Below are 22,752 nucleotides of genomic sequence, written 5' to 3'. Positions count from 1 at the left end.
GTGTCACAGTCTCCCATCACCCCCAGGTGGGACCGGCTCTTTGCGGAGAAACAAGCTCAGGGCTCCCACTAATTCAGCGTAATGGTGAGTTGTATTTTTACGCACTTATATTTGTCTTTATGCCGGTCGTATCATTTTATTTCGTCGTATTTATCCCCCACACCTTGAAGGCCGGGGTTGGGGACCGCTGCTGTACACTTCAGTTCTACTCCACCACGTTGGAGTTTTTCATGTCATGTACAAACACAGTTGCCTTCAAATCACTGATGCACCAGCATGCAAGATTCCCTGTTTTGCCAATCAATGATATTTGATTTTCAAATACTTCAAATTGCGTTTATTTGTTCGTTTGTTGGAAATAATTTGTCTTTCCAACACTGCCTCAGCACAACCAGCCTCGCATATTTAGGCTGAATAGCTTTTGATTGAAACAACAAACAGATGGACAGTTTAAGTCGGGTTAACACTCTGACCAAACTCCAATCTGCTGCTGCTTGATGGACAGAAGAGAGCTGCTGATGGAGTTTAGAAAAGCAGAACAAACAGAGCGCATGTAAACACAGAAGCATGTCATGATTACAAACTTCTAGAAGAGACTTGAAGCTCCATGTAACATCTCTCTCTTTGGTATCCATCACTCACCACTTGGAGGCTTGAAAGTTGGCTGTAGACACTTGGCAGTTTGATCCTTCTTCAGGGAGAACAACAGCTGTGGTCAGCTTCAATTCTTGTTTGTCATAGTACATCCAAGTAGGACATGGAGTTGTTGACTACATATCAGGAATGTGGTTCGGTCGACAAGCACACAGGTTTTCACTTCAGTTGGTGGAGGGAGTTAACAGCGGGCTGACGAGGGGGATATTTTTAAGGGGTGCAACACCCCTGATGGGTCAGTGAAGCTGAAAAAGCACAGAGGCTGGGCATTGATGAGGGAGCTGAGATAGTTTGGATTGATTATTAAAGCTCTGACATGGAGTTCGACAGCATCCCCAGTGAGCCCTCTGCCTCAGCAGATTTCACGCCGGTTCAGTTTGACAGACAGCTGTGTGTGTAAATCACACGAACAGTCTCGGCTGTCTAGCAAGGAGTCTAAACTTTTTCACTTCCTCAGGTCTCCATGGCACTTAGGTTTGGTTTCAACAAAACGACAAACCCCATGACGGCTCGTATTATACACATCCCTGTCCTCTTTCTCTTATTTTCTCAGCTTGACCCAAGACAAAAACTCAATAAGGACATGCTATGTTTCTATCAGCCTGTTGTTTTTGTATTGGCTGTGTTGAAATGTTTTCCTACTTGGATGCTTGCCTTTTTAAGGCTCTATGGGAGTTTGTGTCAAAGCTGAAAGTTCTGGATGTTTGCATTTATGAGGCTCATACGAAGCAAAGTTGACCTCAGCCTGGGTGGAGTAAACATCTGTTTTTGTGTGTCACTTGCACAGATGGCCCGTAGAGCTCTCAGTCTGAAATGAGGATGTCATTGCCCTGTTCCAGCAATAACAGTGTCATTTGGACATTTAGCCTCTTAGCTCATGATCTTGGTCTTTTGTGACAGTCTTACTCACTCTGTTGGCGCTTGCTGCAGACTGTTCTGACTCCGTCGCATTAGTTGTGATTGGAGGGGAATGAAAGCATGTGGTATGTTTGTGCTGATCACCTATTCTCTGGCCATCTTGGAACAACAGTATTAAATGCAACATTGAATCTAACTTGGCTGTAGAAGGGATTACACTCATTCTGTTTGATACTAATATCTGTATACATTTTTTGAGACTATTCCCTTTGGCCCTTTACTGTATGGTGTGCATCATATCTCTTGTAAGTTAGTGGTGCTTTGAATAAGACTTAGGTGGATTTGGTTTTCAGGGGAAATCATTAAAGAAATAGTTTGACATTTTGGGAATAGGCCTATTTGCCTTAGTTAGTTGAGGAGATGGGTACTACTCCGTGGTACCAACACATTTATGGCACAGCCACCAGCCGCTTATCTTAGCAAAAAGACTGGAAGTGGGAAACAGGAAGTCTCTGTCAAAAGGTAAAAGAAAACACCATACTCTATCTGGTTTGTTTGATTCATACAAAACCCAACATGTAAAAAAGCAACAGGTGTCTTCAGGAAGTTACTGCACATGGAGAAAATATAATCCCCCATAAAACTATAAGGTGCCATCTTTAGACTTCAGTTTTTGTACGGATTCAATGAATGAGAATAAGTGAGCTTCAGAGCAGCTGGTTCAGTCTTTATGCCAAACCAAGCTATCCTGCTTTAAGGCTCCAACAGTTTAGTCACACAGCCATGCACTGGAGGAGGGGGACACTAATGAGATATTTATGAGGTACAATTACGCTTAATTAATCCAATCAGCTTAATTAAGTGTGTTTTTCATTGATCTGGATGTTTTGCTTGTCTTCCTTTACATGTGAATCTTAACTTTAGACTCCAGCAATCTCCTCTTGCTCTCTGTCAGCTTGTCTTTGAATTTTGGCGCCTTTTTTTTTTCGCTGACAGACCTGTTTCCTCTTTTCTCGATAAACGCCCACTTCCTCCTTCAGTCTGTCTCTCGCAGCACTCTCTTGGTCGCTCTGTTGCCTGAGGCGAAGCGCCACACAAATACCATTGTGAAGTCTTTGTCTATGGCTTATGATGCTGAAGGCACTTCAGTTGCTGGCAGATACTCAAACTAAGGTTGCATAGAAAAGAGCTGCCCCCTCTCTCTACTTGAAGCAGTTGTTTGCACAAGGAGCAGGTTGATTGGGAGAAGAACCACCAAGCTTGTTGGCTGGCAGTTTTTCGGGTGAGTCCACACATCTTCAAAGTGCTTTTTACTCTTTCCTCACGCTACACAGGATGCACTAGGCCTCAGGGTGCGGCTCTCCTGCCTCCTCTCCTCTTCAATGTGTCACCAGTGGGTACGAACGTTGTGGTTAGATGTTTGCAGTCTGGAGTAGTGAATCTCTTGGTACTTACTGTACATGCTTGTTCACTGATCCGGGATGGGATTCGGTGTGGGTTTTCCACATCCAACCAGAGAAGAATGGAAATGTCAAAGAAACGGATGTGTTTTAAGACAGTTGAGCGTTGTGGCCTCATGGTTTTGTGGGGGGATGGAAATGTGGTGTCAGTAGTTTATGATTTTGGAAAGGGTAAAGAAAGATCATACTTCCAGCGCTGATAAATTTACTGCATTGGAAAGTAATTACTTGGCAGTATTACTTGGTTCCTTCCCAATACACATTATGGATTAGTTGTGTGCCTTAGGCTTAATTTTGCCTTGTATTTTCTTTTCCTCCAGCAAGTGTCTTCTTTTTTTTTGTCCCCATCTATGAATGTTCCAGTGTTTTGATTATCTGGGTTTCGAGAATGCCATCCAAGTAACTCTAATTGTTTCTGAATCACTTGTTTACGTCAAATTGCTGGCTTGCTCTGCTTGCAACACACTATTTAGGCTATGTTTGTACCTTGTTCAGCAATACACTGTAGCTCCATGCTTCACTCGTTCTCCTGTGTATGCAGATTTCTGTATGTAGACACACATACTGTAGATTCAGCTGTATGCAGTATGTGCACGGTATAAGTGCAATAGACGACTTGGTGTCCTCTTAGCGGGCTCATGCTTCAGTGGGAGGTCGGTCGGCTGCTGTTGAGAGTTGTTTCGAGCTGCTGGTACCGACATTCGACAGGATATCCTGGTTGCAGCAGTTTAGTGAAAACGCTGCTTTGATGCCAGTTGGTCCAAACTTTAGGTTATTCCATGTTCGATACTTTGTTGTTGCTGAGGATAATGTTTGGTGTTGTGTTTTTTTGGGGGTTTTTTGTGGGAGAGCATATTGTTTGTATATGCGTGCATTTTAAGTCACTTGGAACGTGGCACTTCCTCCTTTGGTTGAATCTTGAAGTCATGTTTCTAAACCCTGACCCCAGCCTTCCCCCTAATCCTTTTGTCTTCTTCCTTTTATTTTTAGATGTTTTGCCAGCCCTTTGTCTTAGAGCCAGCAGCTTTTTCTGTGTGCGTGTGCATGTGCGTGTGTGTGTATTGGGGAGGGATTGGCCTTAACATAGCATTTTTAAGATTCTTCCTTTCAGGGGACTCTTTCTGTCACGTTTTACTCTTGGGACCATGGTGTGTTTTTGTTGTAATACTCTATCGCTACTCCAGCCAGGGGTACTTCAGGGGGTACTTCTGTAGTTGCCAGGGCATAAGTGGAGAGATTGTGGAGTAGTTCAACTAACTTAATAAAATACAATCTGGAATTTACTAAAGAAAATATCCACATAGTAAGTCAACTACAACTGAAAATTGTTGCAATTAAGAATCCGTCAAAACTAGTTGGATGGAAATAATCTGTTTGAAATAGCATAAACAGATGAAATCGGTGGATAAACTTATACTAATAACTTATACATAGTTGAAATGGCTAAGAGCAACGTGTGAATGGTTGAAATGCTTCTGCCAGTGCTAGAAGTATGAATGGAAATTAAACCAAACCGACTGAACACTTTAAGTTCAACAGTATGAAAAAATGATTGTAACATGCACGATTATATCCACTTTTGTATATTAATAGTTCACTAATATCCAGTTTAAAATGAACACATTTCTGACATGACAGGTGGTGTCGAAGAGGCACTTCTTGATACACCATCGTATAGAATTTGAGTGATTTAACTTCTCACTTTGCTGCAGTGATGTGCAGGTGTACTCCAGGGTCAGTCAGTAAACCATGACATCACTGGCTAAAACTAAAAAAGTAAAACTATCAACCAGAGAGGGAAGTAAAACATGGCTTTTCAGATTAGTATTAAGTTACTTTTTAAGGGTGTGTGTGTATTTCTCATGTGCACACACTTCTCCTCAAGGGAGTAACATGACCATTCTGTGGCAAGTGTGTGTGTAGGCGTGTGAAGGCGTCACGCTCGGAGCAACAATAACGCAGTCCTCTGCACCATGTCTGTGGCCTTTTGTCTCAACTCTCAGATAAAGGATGGTGCTCTTTTTGTAGGCCGTCACACACACTCATCACACACACATTCACTCTCTTTCTCTCTCTCTCTCTCACACACACACACGCGCGTGCACAAGCCCCTGCAGCGAGGCGGGCCCTTTGTAGAGGCATCAGATGCAGAGCTAGAGGGTATCCTTTTGAAATCCACCCAGCACATAGGTTAATACAGACACACCCACACACAGGCACAGACTCAGATGTCTGCAAATACTCGATATGCACATGATACTGGGACACGTGATGGTGAACACACACTCTAAGCACCAAGAGCCTTAGCAGCTGGATGTGGAAGTTTAAGAGGATTTATTTTTACAGATTAAGTAAAAAGAATTTGATTGACAGGGTGGCCTTATGGTGTTACGTACTTCATGGCATGTGTGGTTGAAATGGGCTAAAAAGACTTTTTATTAGCAGCATGTTTGGTCACCCAAATGTGATTATATGCTGTTGCTGTTTATGACAATATTAGATTAAAATGTTCGCAAAACCATAACAATTATAGCTTGAAAGTGGGTATAAAATTGCTTTGAATAGTCAGGGTGACTCAGGGTTTCTTAAGAAGCGGCTGGACTATAGCTTGTTTGACACAAATACTAAGCTTGAGCCCGATGCCTATGTGGTCTTCTGTAGGAGGCTGGTGGGGGAGATATTTGACTCCAGCATCAGTAACATTTATGAAAAAGACTCCTGTAAAGTTCTTGCTGGAGATCAATAACCAGTTAAAGGTAGAACTGGAGGATTCACTGCAGAGTTAATTATTTTGAAGAACAAAGATGTTAGCAAAGTAGTTCAGCTCCAGGATCATTAATGGTTAGCAGCAACTATTTCCCTGTTGGTGCTATTTGTCAAAGTGGTAAATGGGATCAATTAAAAAGGCAAAGAAATTCTTCAGTGTTTGAGCTACGAGAAGATTATAGGAATTTTAGGAGTCACATTCTTCCATTTAAGACTTCATTCATGTCATATGAATAATTTAGGCTTATCACAGGCCTTCAGTATTCAGATCAAGTAGTCAGATTTAGTAGCTGCAACTGCTATTTCAATGTCCCAGAAGTATATTTAGTCAACATTTAGGTACTTATTCAGTATTAAAGAACTCCGATCGGGATCGGAGCCAAAAAAACTCCCTAGAAGATTCATTAGCACAGGTGATGGGAGATGGATAAAAGCTGGTTGCAGTAAAGCTGATGTGACAGGAGAGGGCATGGGGAGAGAGGTATCAATAAAATAAATTTATGGTCAGACATGTCAAAATTATCCAAGGAGAGCCCAAGGGAGGTCTTAAGTGTGGTGTTCAGCATGCATGAAGCCGGACAGACTGCTCCAAATTAAGTGTCAATGAAACGCAAAAGCCAGAGGTCTTAATAAAATCACCTAAAATTTAAACCTTGATGCAAAAGAGAAGTAGTAAATGTGTTAACAGAGGCTTTTTATGCCTGAAAGTCCGTGGTTCATCAGAGCTGAGTGCTGGTTGGTCACACTGACATTGTCTGGAAAAACTGCTGCCTCATGTTCCCTCACCCCATTAGGGTTCATGGTAAAAGGTCCCAGGAGGAGCTGGCAGGAAAGGATGTGCTTTACTTAGATCACGCTCCCCTTAATATCCAGGCCCCCAGTCTGTCTGTCTCTCTCGCTCTCTCTCTTTCTCTCCCTCCATCAGCGAGTCCCTAAAAAGTTTTAATTAAACTTCAAAGTGTTAAAATCCCTTAAATACAGCAAATAAGCATCTTCATTTTTTTTTGCCACGTTATGCAGGGATGTTTTAATTAAAATTCCTTGAAAGCTGTTGCATGCGATTAGAAAGTGGTGTTGATGGATTCTTTAGCAGAGCTGGAAATAAAGTGAGGGGAAATACCATAAACTGCATAGTAATATACTGGAGGATATGAACGACACCTCTAGTACCTCCCCTCCCTTGAGCTTTTCTTTCCCTAACTCTCTTTCTCCCTCCTTTGTTTTATTTTGTCCTCTCACATCTTTTGTTTGTCATCTTTTGACTTTATTTGCTCTGTTTTGCCTCCTCTCCCTGTCTGTCTTGCTGATTTTACCCTCTGTTGAACTTTACCATAAAATGTGACCTCTTCTCCTACATCTTAATCTACTGTTAATGTCATTATCTCATGTTTACTGTCAGCATCTGCTGTCCTTTAATCACTATCACCTCTCACTCCTCTCCTCCTTCTCTGTCTCCTCTCATGCTCACTTGCGCTTCTCGCCTTCATCACTCCGTCTCCTCTCTTTCCCTCCTCCTCCCTCTACAGATGATGTGACCCTCACATTACACATCGTGAATTATTGAGGTGAAACCCAGCACTCATCTGCTGCCCAACAAATCACAGGCCTTCTCTCCGTCTCTGTTTCCGCTCCTCTTACCCTCTCCTTCCTCTTTATTGATGTTCCTTAATTTTCGACCTTTGGCAGAAGATCAGATCACAGGTTGCTGTGTGTAACATGAGATTTAGTTTTTTTTTTCCCACTCTTTTGGAGCTAATCCTGAAGAATTTTGGTCACTGTAACCAGCAACACATGCGTCTGTGGTTATGGCAGGTGGGCGAGCGCTTGAAGACATATTAACTGCACACACATCCACATCCACAGACTACAATACCTTGCTGGAGTAGAGCCCAGTCAGACTAGTGGTTTGATGATTTTGGCAGCATGTTATTGCGTACAGAGTACATTAGTGCAATTAAACCAATGGAAGGATTTTAAATGTGTGTCAAATGACTGAAAAAAGGAGTGCACAGTTTGTTTAATGTTTTTCATTGCCTGATTTATGTTCTTTTTGGTCAGATTCTTCAAAATAATATGTTCTGAGGATAGAGGAGCTTGGCAAGAAATGGAGAGGAGATTGATGAAAGCACTGAACGTCGGATGTGGTGGACAAAATGAATGAACGGAAGAAAAGAAGTGGGGTCATATCTTGAAAAACTCTGTTCCTCTGCAGGATCTGAAGGATGGAGTAAAACTCTGTGTCCTGTTAGCCTGTTTAACCCTCTGGCAAGGCGAAAAATAAACACACACTTTCACACAACTACACTAGGTTGCAGCAAATCACCTTCTCTGACACGATGAGCTCTGACAGCAGCTAGCTCGATAACAAGGTTTCATTTACACTGTAAGGAGGTTGTGCTGAGACGCCAGAGCAACAGATTGGGATTTGATACACAGCCCCCAGGCTATAGTAAACACTCGTTATGACATGAAGAGAATATATGGAAACAAACGCACACACACACACCTAAGAGAAATCCTCGTGTGAAACCTTGTTACTCAGAAGTTGTTCCCCTGGAGCGGTGGGTGTCGATTACAGGAAAAACATGTTGATCAAATGAGTGCTGGACCATTTGTAGCCATGCTCATGGTGTGCTGGTGTGTTGAACCGCTGTGTTTCTCAATTACATTTGAGCCCATTTTCAAGGGATTTACTGTGGCTGTCAGCAGTGGGATAGGTGTGTGTCTCCAATCAATAAGCCTCAAGGCCGTCCATCTGAGTCATCTGTAGTTCTCGCAAGATAATGACAAGGTGCTGGGAATACACACACAAATACACCACACACACACACTCGCACACACTTGCTGTCTTTACTGGAAAACCAAAGCCAAGTTCTCAGTCAGAAGGACAGGCCTGTATTCTGACAAACACGTCTTAAAGGTTAAACGGTGTACTTCTTACATCTTAGGTTGTTATTTTGTTTCTATCGACAGTATTGCTCTCACCAAACTAATTACTCCAACACAGCAGCATTGTTGCAAAGCAGTCTGTCTCGGCAAGAAAAATGAGCAGTTAGACAGTCAGACAAGCTGTAAACAAACATCAGCTTAGCCAAATTAACTAAACCACTTTATTTGGAGGTTAAACATTAAGGGGTGACCCAAAATGCTGGTAATAACCACTCATTGCACAGAAAGCCTGTGTGCCAGCACAAACAGGTGAACGTTGAACCTGTCCGATGTCTGATTTGTAAATCTTGATGAATCTTTACAATACAGTCCACCATTTATGGCTTGTAGAGTCCAAGATTGATATTTAAGTGTTTGAAAAATAGCAATATATCTGCCTATATTCTTTACATTAACACCATGAAATATATTTTTGTTAAGGATCTCTTGACTTTGTTGATTAAAGAATTGCAACCAAGATATATAGTGAGTAGGACATTATATAGCTGGAAAATAAAATTGTCAGTGCCCATTCCTCACGAGGGGGTGGCAGCTTTAAAGCCTACCCCTCTCTGTCTTCAGTCAGTAGTGAGAAGGATGATGATAATCTGTTCATATATGACTACCATGCTATATGCATGCTACATACAGTATGTAACTGAGTGAATCATTCTTTCACACATTCTGTGAGTGTGCAGAGTAATCCTTGTCTTTGTGAGACACATTTTTCATTCAAACATAGAATAAACAGGATGCTGCCGCCGGTATAATTTAAATTATACGTTTATTTTAACAGTTAGCTTATTGAGTATAATATCTGCAGGATTGTGCTCATCCAGATGCTTATTATGGATCCGTCTCTGTGTTTTCCTTCACTCACCTCGCTTATCCAAGAACAGGGACCAGAGGCAGAATTTTCTCTGCATAAGGTTACAGAGGGGAGAGGCAAAGGGGGAGGGAAACTGAGAGATACACAGCTGCAAGGCAAAGAGCCTCAAAGTATTTAACATACGTTACGAAACCACTCTAATCTTCAATGAACATAGTTGTTTATATTTCAGCGGTGAAATGTAAAGTAGAGGGGTGGAGTGAGTCATTTGGGGAGTTGTGACAAACGTGACTTGAGTATGACACGCGCTTTGGAAAGAAAGACGCATCCACATCTCGAGCTTTTGATGCAGTGGCTGCCATGGCAACGGGCCCTTGAATAAAGGCTATGTGGATCATTATGGGGTGAGTCACACACGACGGCAGGCCAGTCTCATTAGGTAAACTATATTTGAATTAATACATACTCATCAAACACACACATGCCTGCAAACACTGCCACGTTACTGTATGTGCTGTACAGTAGCACACAGACTCCAGACAGGCACACACAACCAATTTTGCTCGGTGTTTGTGCACACACATTTCCTCACTCACTATTCTGCCTGCGTTCATGCACACATGCTGTATAAATCAACACTTACACTATTCTGCTCAATATTTTTCTCCCAGGAATTAATCTGAGCCAGTCTTTATGCATTATGGATTGAGATTAAATATGTAAACAGGCTTCTCCACCAGGAACTTTGGATGATCCAAGCTTTCTAGACAGGCTAGGAAGGTAAATTATTGATGCCTTCCTCAGTCTGTTTTAGGATATCTATGGTGTATTTTCCACTTGATAGCTGTTCAGTGGTGGGTTTCATCAGATCGCATGCAAGCTCACAGAAGTGGCTTTACCCAGCTCCCCATGTTTGGTTCGGAGTGATTGTGATTTGGCTGTTTTTCCACCATGGGGATACTAACTGGCTTATTTTAGAAAGCCACAGGGTTTCACATCAGTCCGGATGTCTGCTCATCTGTCAAAATTCATGTTTTTATTTGTTTTATTTGTTTGTTGTTGCCCTCATAAGAGTCTTCTGCTCAGGGACAGAACCCAGGCAGGAGCCACTCAGGATGACATGCTCAATATATACATATGTTGAGTGTTGGTGTGCTTGGTGCTATGCGTGTGAACCAGGATGCAAATGGTTACGAGAGTCTGTTTATGTATTTCAAATGTGGTTTTAACCTGTGAAAGAAGGAGAGCATGACGGTTTTTATTTCTGGTGTCTCTTAGTGCCTTATGCTACTTTCTGTCTATGTTACTTTGTCCCTCCATGCTTTACCTCCACCTCCAGTTTTTCTTTTCCTCTGATTTTAGCTCTTCTTCTTTTGAAAGAGCAATGTGGTATTGTACTATGAAACTGGGGGACAAATGAAGAAGACCCTCCCTGTCTGATAAACATTTCCACACTAAAGTTTGTAAAGCAGGCTTTATGTAAAAAAAAAAAAAAAAAATGTATGCTCGATACTATGGCTTAACTAATACTGGATTTTTTAAACTATGTAATCGAGGCACTGTTTCTAAACTTAACACACATTTGGCATGTCTTTATTGCAGTAATTTGGTATATATCACCAACATATATGCAATATTATAGGTTGAGAATACTTGCAGGAAGATCAGCACTCTGAACAGCTGTTTTGTGCTCCCCGTGATAAATAAACTGACCTTCATGTGAAATTGGAGGAATACTCCTTTAAGCTTGTGAAACCTGGCAGAGGAAGAAACTCTTTTATAGAAACCTGCCTAAGCTATTGCTTTTGAGTCATGCATGCTTACAGGCTATCATGGCTTAAGCGCTATACATCACTGTCCTCACATGAGAGACAGCTGGAGCTGCTTCATTCTGCTCTTTGCAGGAAATCTTGCACTTTTGTTACTGTAAAAATATCTAAAAGAAGTCACAAACTTTGCTCTTTAAGTTATAGCAAACTGCTGCTTGGTAGTGTGAGTCTTTTTGCAGGGTTTAAAGTGTTTAAATGTCTGAACTGATGAAAAGTCCCTGTGAAACAGAGCGGGTCTTTAACAAACATTGTAACTTTTCAACTCACTCACCTGCTGTGACCTTATTAGCAGTTAAACTTTGATTTGAATTAAACTCTGGAGTGTATCTTCCCCAGCGGCACATCCTAATGTTCTGTGTGTCAACAACTGCAAATTAAATTAGGCTACAGTTGGAAAAAAAGTAATCTCATAGGACAAATAAAAACTATTTGTCTGCTTTAGTTTGTAGAAGTGGGTGTTAGAAGTTGAACTGTGTATTTGAATATGATTTTAAGCACCAGTATCTGCAGGAATTAGCATAAAGTGCTTAGTTTCTAAGGTCAACCGTGACACAAACATTGCTGAAGGCTAATGACTAGAGATGGCAGATATGGCATCTGTGGCTTCAATACTCGTGCTGATGATAGGCCCTCATGCATTACAGCCTGACAACCTGACCTGAGATGGTTTTTGGGGTGTGATGATAAAAGGGAACAGTGTGTCCACACAAATAACCGTAAACAGTAGTTAGTTAGTTAGTAGGTCAATTGACTTATTTCTACTAAACCTTTAAATGTTGTATGAAAGTGAAATATTGGTTTGAGCTGCTCAGTAGCTTTTATTGTTTTATGAGAAGATATCAGTTGATTATGAGCAGTCTCCATAGTGCTGCACTGTACCCATGTCATTTTTCAGGACTGCCCTTGTTGACCTTTTCTCCTTTAGTCACATATAATATCCTTTGAATTTAGGGGAAGTTAATGCAAGCAAACATCATTTCAAATAACCAGTCACTAATGTGTCCTATTTCCTGTCTCTTTACTCTTTCTATTCCCATCCATCTCTTCGTCCTCTCCTTCTCTTCATTCTTATCCTGCAGGTTTGGATGAGCAACCTCCAGTGATAGTGACAGGTGTGAGGCAGCGAGACTCACACCAACCACGCCCCGTCAGCCATGCCGCCACCGGCAGACATCGTCAAGGTGGCCATTGAGTGGCCGGGGGCCTTCCCCAAGCTCATGGAGATAGACCAGGTAAAGCATCTGAGCACAAAAGACACAGATTAGTACATTTTGCCTGTATGACGCCTTTCAGATTTAAACACCATGAACAAGGTGCACGTTTTGTCTGAATATATAATTTATATGAATATACACTATTCACAAAAAGTTAGGGATATGCGGCTTTCAGGTGAAATTTCAGGATGAACCTAAAATGCATTCTAAACTTTCCAGGTGAACTTAATGTGACCTTCTCTAAACCTTTGAATGCACATGTCCAACTGTTCAGTGTCTCAGTACTTTTTGCCCAAGTTGCTGTTCTCTAACAAGAAGCTTAACAGCAAAATTCACAACAGGTTTGATCCATGAATCGACCAATACATTTCCTGCTTCAGTTAGAATTGGTATTTAAACAGTCCTCCTCATCATGCTGTTCACATTCTGACATCATGAGACCAAGACGACACCTAACAACTGATCAGCAGCACCTCAACACTGGAGGCTTCAAACAGGAAGTCCTCAGACGGAGGTGTTCACTGAGCTTAGAGGGTCACAGAGTGTCATCAGGAGGTTGTAACAGAGATACAGAGACTGGAAGAGTCACAGAAAGGAGAGGAGTGGACGTCCTTTGGCCACATCCCAATTTATTGAGACACTGAATATGTTTTGTTGTGGTATACCTACCACTGTTGTTAGATTTTCTTTCAATAAATTGTTTAAGATGAATAAAATTACCATTGCATGCTTCTACTTAAATGCCCTACTTTCATGATATAATATCACTGTAGCATTCACTTTTTACATTTTCCATATATTTCACCTGAAAGTCGAATATCCCTAACTTTTTGTGAGTAGTGTATATACATTAAATGTATTCCAAATGTGTGGCGAGGTGTGTGTGTGTGTGTGCATAGAGGGGGTGAGCGGATGTGATTAAGGCATGATACATCTTTTCATTGTTCCTAGCAACTATGCTAATTATCCAAATGAAATTATTTGGATAATTATGTACAGATTGGATGGTTATGTACAGATGCATAATCTAAACAAAAAAACAAATGTTGAGATTTCATTTCATATACAAATTTTGAATATATGCTTGTGGAGGGGTGGCTGGTTGAGCTCAGCTGCAACGGAGAGAGTGCAGGGCTGGCCCAGGAGATGGCACAGGAGAGAGGCAAGTATCACCAGTGCACCTGGGGACAGGTGCAGTAGATTGCCTCTCTCCCTTTATATACGGTAGCATGCCGGGACCCGGGAGGGAGAAGTCATACGGCTAGGAGAGCCAGCCAGAGCAGGAGCGACCTGTACAGACAGCACGCGTGGTTTTGCCACGGCCTGATGGCCAGACGCTGCCTGGAATTGTTGGACTGTGTTGTGCCCGCGTGAAATAAAAACTGTCGCCTTTTATCTCCTCTCACACTTTTTTTTTTTTTTTTTTTTTTTAGAAAATTTGCGAAACGTTCAGACAGCAAGCTTTCCATTTTAAGCTGGTCCTGAACATCACTTTAGCTGTTTTAAATGACACAGGTGGCAGATTATTTCAGATGTAGCTAATTAACATTAATTCTGTAATGGTTAAAATGAGCCTTTTTGGCTGTTGTCTGGTTAAGGAGCTTCCTGCAAACAGGTGTCTGCACTCAGCCAAGGGTAATTTGTGTGTGAAAAGACACATCACTCTGTACAACCGCAGGTGTGTTTCGTAGCATCCATTTGATATCAAATTGATATTTTCCACTCGAACTTAATAGCTCCGGTTGTGCATCTCAACTATTTGAAACAAGTCGTGTGTTAAAGAAATAAGTTGTAAAAATAATTAGGTACGCATTCTTATTACAATGTATGTATGAATATTGAATCAGCCATTCATATCTTCTGGTGCTCATCTCATCTAATAGTTGTAGCTACAGGTTCAGAACATTAATTAGGCTAGCCCTAAAAACTGCTTTTAATGTTCCAAATTGAATCTTTGTGTTTCAATTACACATAACTTTAGTTACTAAGAAGTGCTAAAAGCTGAACCTAGATTAGAATCAGTAAGGAATTTGATAATGGATTTGGATTTGATTACAAAGCTTCCTCAGTGCATCACTACAAATTTAACTGATTTGCATAATTTAGTTTCTGTTTATGAACAATTAGACCAAACAAATTTGTAGTGTTCAAATCATAATGCTGATTGCCTGATCGGTGGCTTCCAAGAGTTTGCGTGTGCTAGCACGCGGTTCAAATATGAATAATAATCAATATGACTCCCCAGATAAAGGGCACGCTGTATGTCAGTGCTCATCGGGGTCTAACAAACAGTGGATAACATGCTAATGAAATAATTAGCACAAATCATGTGTGGGGGGGACGACATGGCCAGTGTTAGGTTGTTTGTACGTTGTTTTGGTTGCAGTGTGTAAAATGGCCTGTCTGCGTGTGTGTGACTCATGGATGGGCTAATGATTGTACAAGCTATGAGTCACCGTGGCAACCAGAGCCACGATTGCCCTTCTCAATGGATAAACTACTGAATGAAATATTCAGCTACGGCGTACATGTGCATCTTGGTTTGCCATGAGGTTTTAAGCACTTAGGTGTTGATTTAGGGATGTAGTTTTTGTATTTAATAACCTCTTATCAGCACGGCTCTTGCAGTCTGAACTGGAAAACGTCTGTAGATCTTTCCACCGTCTTTACATCTTAAAGCCACCTCTCCTCCTCCCCTTCCTCCGCTTTTCTCTTATTCTCTTATCTCTCCCTGTCATCTTTCTCTTGTTCCTCCTATCTGTCGCCTCCTCCTCCTTGTCCTTCTTTGCTTTCTCTCCTGTTCGTTCCCCCCTCACTCCTCCTCCCTGTCTTTTGTTGTAACTGTGAAACTTGCGTTGTGCCTCCTCCTCTCTTGTCCTCCACCATCAACCCCCACCTCTTCCTCCTCCCTCTGCATCTCGTCTGTACAATAGGCCCTGCAGCAGCATATGGCTGGCTGTCTGAGTCATGCAATGGGGAGTGGGCTTCAGCTGCTCGCGTTGTCTTGAGACCGTGTGTGTGTGTGTGTGTGTGTGTGTGTGTGTGTGTGTGTGTGTGTGTGTGTGTGTGTGTGTGTGTGTGTGTGTGTGTGTGTGTGTGTGTGTGTGTGTGTGTGTGTGTGTGTGTGTGTGTGTGTGTGTGTGTGTGTGTGTGTGTGTGTGTGTGTGTGTGTGTTCTTTTACGTGGGTACAACTCTGCATAAGTGACATTGTGTGTGGGTGTGTTTGTGTGGCAACATGCATACTTGTTACTATTCATGCATGTGTGTGTTTATGTGTTGACAGCTCTGTGTGTGTGTATACTTGTAACCATTTGTATGGGGATTCATGTGCTTATATCTGATTTGTGTCTGTGTTCATGTGCACTCCACTGCAGTGTGAGTTTCTTTAGGTACATTTGCATCTGTGTTTTTGTGTGTGCATAAATCACACTGTGATTTCTGTATCTCTCCAAATATCGTCCTATGTCCCATAGGCATAAAAGTCCAATGTTTGGAACGCTGGGGAATTGGTACAAGTGGAGACATTGGCAATAAGTGTTTTATTGTTATTGTTCGTCAGAAATGCAGTTGCAAAGGAGGCAGAGCGTGGGGGGGTGGCGGCAGGACAAGGCGATGGGGCTGCTGATGTCTGCAGGTAGAAAATAAGTTTTGGAAATCAGGAGGAATTTACATCAGCCTGCAGGAAAACAAGCTGTGATGGCCTGCTGTCTGAGATGCTCTATAGGTTACTGTATTTTTTTACAGAATGGTGTGAGGCACTGTAAATGTAATAGATTTTTCAAAATCATTTTGCTGCTTATAGAAATATTTTTGTCATGCCTTACAAAGTCCTATGACCAAAACATGGCTTCTGAAATCCTGCATTCTGTTTTTTTTTTTTTGGGGCCACTTGGGGGCAGCGGAAATAAGCTGTAAACTTATTGTGCCATTTTGTCACCCTTTGAGTTGATATGTCTAACTTGTTGGCCAATAGTTTATTTACACATCCAGCAATTACAGGGAAACACTGCCATTCATTTGAAATCGTGTTTGTGTCCACCTGATGAATGTTAGTTCAACATTATTTCTCCTTTCTGCTCTGTTCCACCAACTCCCGAGGGAAATACTTGGTTCTTTAGATCCTAAATTCTCCACTATGTTCACAAGCTAGTCGTTAACTTTGCCTGTGTGCTGTTTTTAGCTAGACAGGGAGAGTACAGTGGGTTTATCAGAGCTTTTTCATTGAAGATGCTGCCTGCTGCAGCTGAAGATGACAATGAAGAGAGTGCTGAGAGTAAATCAAAACAGTACAATTACACCCGCACAACGAAAACAATGAGCTGAGATGCTGTGTAGAGCTGAAGGGAATTGCAGAATTGGATGATAATTACATCACAGCAACAATTCTTTTTTTATATAAACATACACGATTGGTTCATTATTGATATAAAACTATTGATTATAGCAGCATTGATAAATTTTGTGCTGGCCAGTGCACTTCTTTTTAGTTTCCATTTTCCCACACACTTGTCTCACAGAGGTGCATTAAATTATATAGTTTACTGTATAGTGAAATCTTGTCCATGCCATATTTTAATGGTTTACTTTTATCTATAATGCCTCGTAACTTGGCAGCACTTAAACGTGGTAGCTAGACCAGACAGGGACAAAATGTGTAAGAAGCCCAAAATGAGAATTAATTAATAAATTTTTTTATGTCCTTTTATGGAAGATTTTAGTGCATAAATAATGATTCTGTAATAACATTGAGACTGAACTGTTTAAGAAGTGGAACAAGATACAATAAGATATATCATTGTGTGTATTAACAGCTTCTAATGTTGGTAATGAATGTGCAGACAATGCCACTGACAGACACTGGTTCCTAGATGGGGAGGTCTGCTTGTTGTGTAACTCAATGATCTCCGAAAGAAATTAGAAGAGAGATTAAGTGTGTTACCCTCCAAGTTAGAAAAGAGAGTGTTGTGTCAGAGACCAGGAGCTCCATAGCGGACGGATAATATAGAATCACTAAACCACTATCAGGTATAATATGATATGGGCTATTATGTTTTATTGTACTTATAGATTACACCTTTACTTTTTACACCTATGCCAATGCACAGGTTGAATACTAATCATGTACCAGGTTTGATACTTGCATAGTCTACCTACTCCTTAATGGACTACAGTGGCACAGTGGAGTGGAGCTGATAGTGAGCAGAGGGAGAAGTGGTGGGAGTTCAGACAGGGAAATGTGATGGAGTAGGGGAAGAGTAGATAGGATAGTGGATGTGGTATAACTCCTGGATGATGAAAGGGTAGGAAAAAGCCACGTGTATTTAGACTCAGAGGTAATAAGATAAAAGGTGCAGATGGAGGCCATCGGAAGAGGAGAAGAGAGGAGAAAAGAGCTGTGGAAGGGATAACTGGAGAAACATTTCCGAAGTCCAAATGAATTCTAAACTAAAAACAGGCTGTGTATGATGGCATTAATAATTCACATCTATGCGAAATCAGCTAAATCTCCATTGAGGTACAATTCACAAGTAAGGCACTATCTCAAAAGAGACACAAACTATTTTTTTAAATAGTCTGGGAAGAGAAGGCATTTGAATTCACCACTGCAGCACTTAATTGAATACTTGATCAGACATTACTTGTCAGAGGATATCATTTGAACAGTGCTGTTATTATTTTAAGTTATAATACAGTTTTCTTGTTTCTTCTTCTTTTGTACTGTTTAAATACCCACAAATTTAAGCATATTAGTTTATTAATAATACAAGTCAAAAGTGGAAAAAGCTTTGATCGTGCATGTGAGTAGGAATCGCTCCAAGCAATGCACAAGTGGTTTAATGTCTTTTGAAAATTTGAAACCCTTGCTATTTCTTTAACGTTTGGGCATATTAATAGTTTGCCCATAAAACTAAAACTACTGTGGAACTAAGAAATACTGAACATTTACAGTATACACCTGGATTTTTGAAGTACTATTCACATTTTTACATGTTTGTTGAGCATATTATTGCATACCTTTTTGATATTTTATCAATATATTATCATTAGAGGAGGATCTTATATAGATTTTCTATAGATGTAGAGATAAAATGTATTTGTTTTTAATTAATCAATTTCAGGTAACATTGAATTACAAAACTTTTTGAGTGTTTGCGCGCGTGTGTGTTAGCCTTGCATCAAATTGTGAGTCCTTGAAAGCCTGAGGATGACTGCAGGGGCGAGCGAGCAGATACAGTGGCTTGCAAAAGTATTCAGCCCTCTTGAACTTTTCCATATTTTGTCATGTTACGACGACAAACATAAATAAATTTTATTATAATTTTATGTGAAAGACCAACACAAAGTGGCACACAATTGTGAAGTAGAAAGAAAATTACATGAAAATTACAAAATACATGATTTAAATATTTTTTTACAAATAAAAAAACTGAAAAGTACGATGTGCAAAAGTATTCAGCCCCCTTTTCTCTGAGTGCAACCAATTGCCTTCAGAAGTTGCCTGATGATTGCTGAATGATCGAATGTTGACCTAATGACTAAATAGAGTCCACCTGTGTGTAATCTAATCTCAGTACAAATACAGCTGTTCTGTGACGGCCTCAGAGGTTTGTTAAGAGAATATATAAGTTGTGGAGAAGTTTAAAGCAGGATTAGGCTATAAAAAGATTTCCCAAGCTTTGAACATCTCACGGAGCACTGTTCAATCCATCATCTGGAAATGGAAATTGTATGGCACAACTGCAAACCTACCAAGACACGGCCGTCCACCTAAACTTACAGGCCGAACAAGGAGAGCACTGATCAGAGATGCAGCCAAGAGGCCCATGGTGACTCTGGACGAACTGCAGAGATCCACAGCTCAGGTGGGGGAATCTGTCCACAGGACAACTATTAGTCGTGCACTGCACAAATCTGGCCTTTATGGAAGAGTGGCAAGAAGAAAGCCATTGTTAAAAGAAAATCATAAGAAGTCCCGTTTGCAGTTTGCCAGAAGCCATGTGGGAGACACAGCAAACATGTGGAAGTAGGCGCTCTGGTCAGATGAGACCAAAATTGAACTTTTTGGCCTAAATGCAAAACGCTATGTGTGGTGGAAAACTAACACTGCACATCACTGTGAACACACCATCCCCACTGTCAAACATGGTGGTGGCAGCATCATGCTCTGGGGGTGCTTCTCTTTAGCAGGGACAGGGAAGATGGTCAGAGTTGATGGGAAGATGGATGGAGCCAAATACAGGGCAATCTTGGAAGAAAACCTGTTGGAATCTGCAAAAGACTTGAGACTGGGGCGGAGGTTCACCTTCCAGCAGGACCACGACCCTAAACATAAAGCCAGGGCTACAATGGAATGGTTTAAAAGAAAACATATTCATGTGTTAGAATGGCCCAGTTTTTATCTTCTGCCAACCCTCTTCTGTCACCTCTGCCTTTATTTCGTTGTCATATATGCCCGCCATCCTTCCACCATTATCTTTCTGTTGTAAGTCTTCATCACTAAAGCTTGTGCTCTGGGAAGTGGCTGATCAGGCTAAACCCCAGCAAAGTAGCAATGCAGTCATAACTTCCACAATTCTCTGTGCATTGTGATTGCCTACAGCTGTGTGTGTAGTTGTGTGTGGATAGCTGTAACGTTGAGTTTTTGTACACATGTTTTGTGCCTGTGTGTTTGTGAAAAGATTATATGTTTGGCGCAGTGGGGATAAGAGACCCTGAAAACACTCTTGGCTCTTAACATTGACTGGTGGATAAGACTCTGTAACCTCTGTATATTCAGATGTTTTACTTGTGTAAAAGTAGCCGTAGCACAGTTTTTAAAGTTGCCTTAGTGATTGAGAATTGCACATTCATGAAGTTAGAGGACTCACAGAAGACTTAAAAAAACAGAAAAAAAAACACAAAAGGTCAGAAATGGAGTAGTCTTATTGTCATTAGACACTATCTTCCTCATAAATACTCACCTCTCTCAAACTCCACACCTCCAGTTTGGGCACTTACTGACTTGATAAAATACTGTAGAGCATTAGACGAGTTCCTTGATTCAGATCAGGGAACGTCTGATGAAAGAATAAAAATGCAGGCTTTCTTTTTTAAAATTCTAAGTTTCAGGCGAAGGTAACTCTGATGACATCATCATGGTCTTCTTTTTAAACTTTCAGAAAGATCAGAGGACATTTTACAGCTGTGCTTGCAGGCTGGATACTCTTTGTAATGATTAAACTAAACTACACATGTAAAATTGGTGGAATGCCCCTTTGAAGACAGGACAATTATTTGTATTGGAGTTTTTGTGTCACTTAAGCACAAGTACAGAAGTGTTTTCAGCAAGATTCACTAAGTATCAAAAGAAACTGGGTGTTGTATCATGTTGTGTAAACAGTATATTCTGCTGGTTTGTTATTTTGAATGCAGTAATATGCCAGCAGCATTTTAATGTTGAGTCTGTTCAAGGTCTAAAAATGTTTAAATCAATGTTTACCAAAATATGTCTGTAAAGTTGGCGTTTAATGCAAAATCAGATTTCTGAGGCTTGTGCTTGCTTATCCTTTTTATCAGTTATTTGTCTGCTGCTGATTTGAAAGCGGTTTCAATAATAATGAATCAAATGGTGCGACAGACATGGTCAGTGTTCCTACATCAGTAGTTGGACAGTTAAACAGGCTCCTGAAGAACAGCCTCTCACTGTGCCAGTTCTGTAATATAAAATAATTGCAGCTCACTCTGAGTTGACTGTTGTTTTAGGAACTCCAGCTTGGACTGCGGACTAAATGTAGTTTTGTCTTTCCCCACAGAAAAAGCCTCTGTCAGCCATCATTAAAGAAGTATGCGAGGGGTAAGTCTGCATTGGTTTTTTTGTATCTGTGTCTGTGAACAAATTCATGCCTTTTGGATTTTTAATTAATTCTCCAAAAGACTCCAAAAGCTCTCGCAGGCTCCAAGCTTAAATCCTATTAGTCGTATTTTACACAAGATGCTCTTCACTTTTAATACCAATCATATGATGTTGTTTTTTTTCTTTTCTTTCCTCTCCATCCATTGGCTTTTAGGTGGTCCTTGGGGAACCATGAAAACTTTGCTCTGCAGATTGCTGATGCAACAAATTTCTACATCACAGAAAAGGTTTGGTTATCCGCTTTTAACTGCAGGCAGCAGTATCCAAGGTAAAAAAAAAAAATGTCTCATGGGCTCACTAACGTCTGCTTTTATCTCTGTAAATCTGCACAGAATCGTAATGACATAAAGAACGGCTCAATTCTCCGCTTGACCACCTCTCCTGTAAGTTTTTTTTTTTTTTTTTAATGTTCTTATAACTACATAAGAATACTCACATCATTGTGGATGTCACCCTTATGCATAGAGTATGTGTGTCTTTTGGCCCTCTAACACTAATCCATCTTCCTCCTCCACTCCAGTACCAGACTGCAGTCCAGCTTCATGAACGGATCCAGTCGTCCAGCATGGATGCCAAGCTGGAGGCTCTGAAGGACCTGGCTAATGCATCCCGCGACATCACCTTCGCCCAAGAGTTCATCAACCTGGACGGCATCTCCCTGCTCACTCAGATGGTGGAGAGTGGGAATGAGTAAGTCAACTGTCCGTCCATCTCTCTTGTAGTTTTGAATTTCTCCCATTGCTGCAGTGTTTTCCTCCCTCCAGAAAATTTCTCAATCCCCTTTGTGTGATGATTTTGATTGGGAAGAAGACTGGAAGAATATATATCTCCAGTCATTTCATTTACTTGGCTCATGATGTTTTGGTGTGCGTGGGTTTGATATTTGATATATTCTGATCCTACCTAAATCTTTTATAAAAACCATATATAGAAATGTGATAATAAGATAAAGTGCTGCATCTTTTTCTTTCTTCAAATTCAAATAAAGCCATAACGCTGTTTCATATCAAATATTTAGTTTGTATCCCATCTACACAGGTCTGAGGTCCAATCCAGGCAATCCTTGGAGTTGCATTGTGCATTCTGATTGGTTAAGTTTAACCAAGTGCTCTCAGTTCTGCTCAGTTCTTTCTGTCTCTGTGTAGTATCACATTTTTGAGGTCTACATCAGTTATACTTAAGCCTAAGGCATAGAGGCTACTTGTATAGGATCCACAGCCAGGCCGAAAACCTATAACACCCTCCATCCAAGTTTGTTACAGGCTTTTGAGGAGCATGCACAGGAGCTCAGGTTCGCCTTTGTTGACCATGATGGTGACA

At 40.9% G+C, this 22,752-nt stretch overlaps 1 protein-coding gene across 4 annotated transcripts in view; it reads left to right on the top strand.

Annotated features, from left to right (window-relative positions):
- The window catches only part of elmo1 (engulfment and cell motility 1 (ced-12 homolog, C. elegans)), a 104,619-nt gene that overhangs the window by 20,366 nt on the left and 61,501 nt on the right, over positions 1-22,752 (top strand). For all 4 annotated transcript variants that reach the window (XM_070846126.1, XM_070846124.1, XM_070846125.1 and 1 more), the window contains exons 2-6: positions 12,404-12,556; positions 21,332-21,372; positions 21,587-21,659; positions 21,765-21,815; positions 21,953-22,122. In XM_070846126.1, the coding sequence (XP_070702227.1) occupies positions 12,479-12,556; positions 21,332-21,372; positions 21,587-21,659; positions 21,765-21,815; positions 21,953-22,122 (413 nt within the window). In that variant the 5' untranslated portion in view covers positions 12,404-12,478. The remainder of the gene's footprint in view (positions 1-12,403; positions 12,557-21,331; positions 21,373-21,586; positions 21,660-21,764; positions 21,816-21,952; positions 22,123-22,752) is intronic.

This window comes from Pempheris klunzingeri, chromosome 16, assembly GCF_042242105.1.
Source record: "Pempheris klunzingeri isolate RE-2024b chromosome 16, fPemKlu1.hap1, whole genome shotgun sequence".
NCBI classification, from domain to species: Eukaryota; Metazoa; Chordata; class Actinopteri; order Acropomatiformes; family Pempheridae; genus Pempheris; species Pempheris klunzingeri.
The sequence above is the reverse complement of the archived record's forward strand: the minus strand, read 5'-3'. Positions and strand labels throughout refer to the sequence as shown.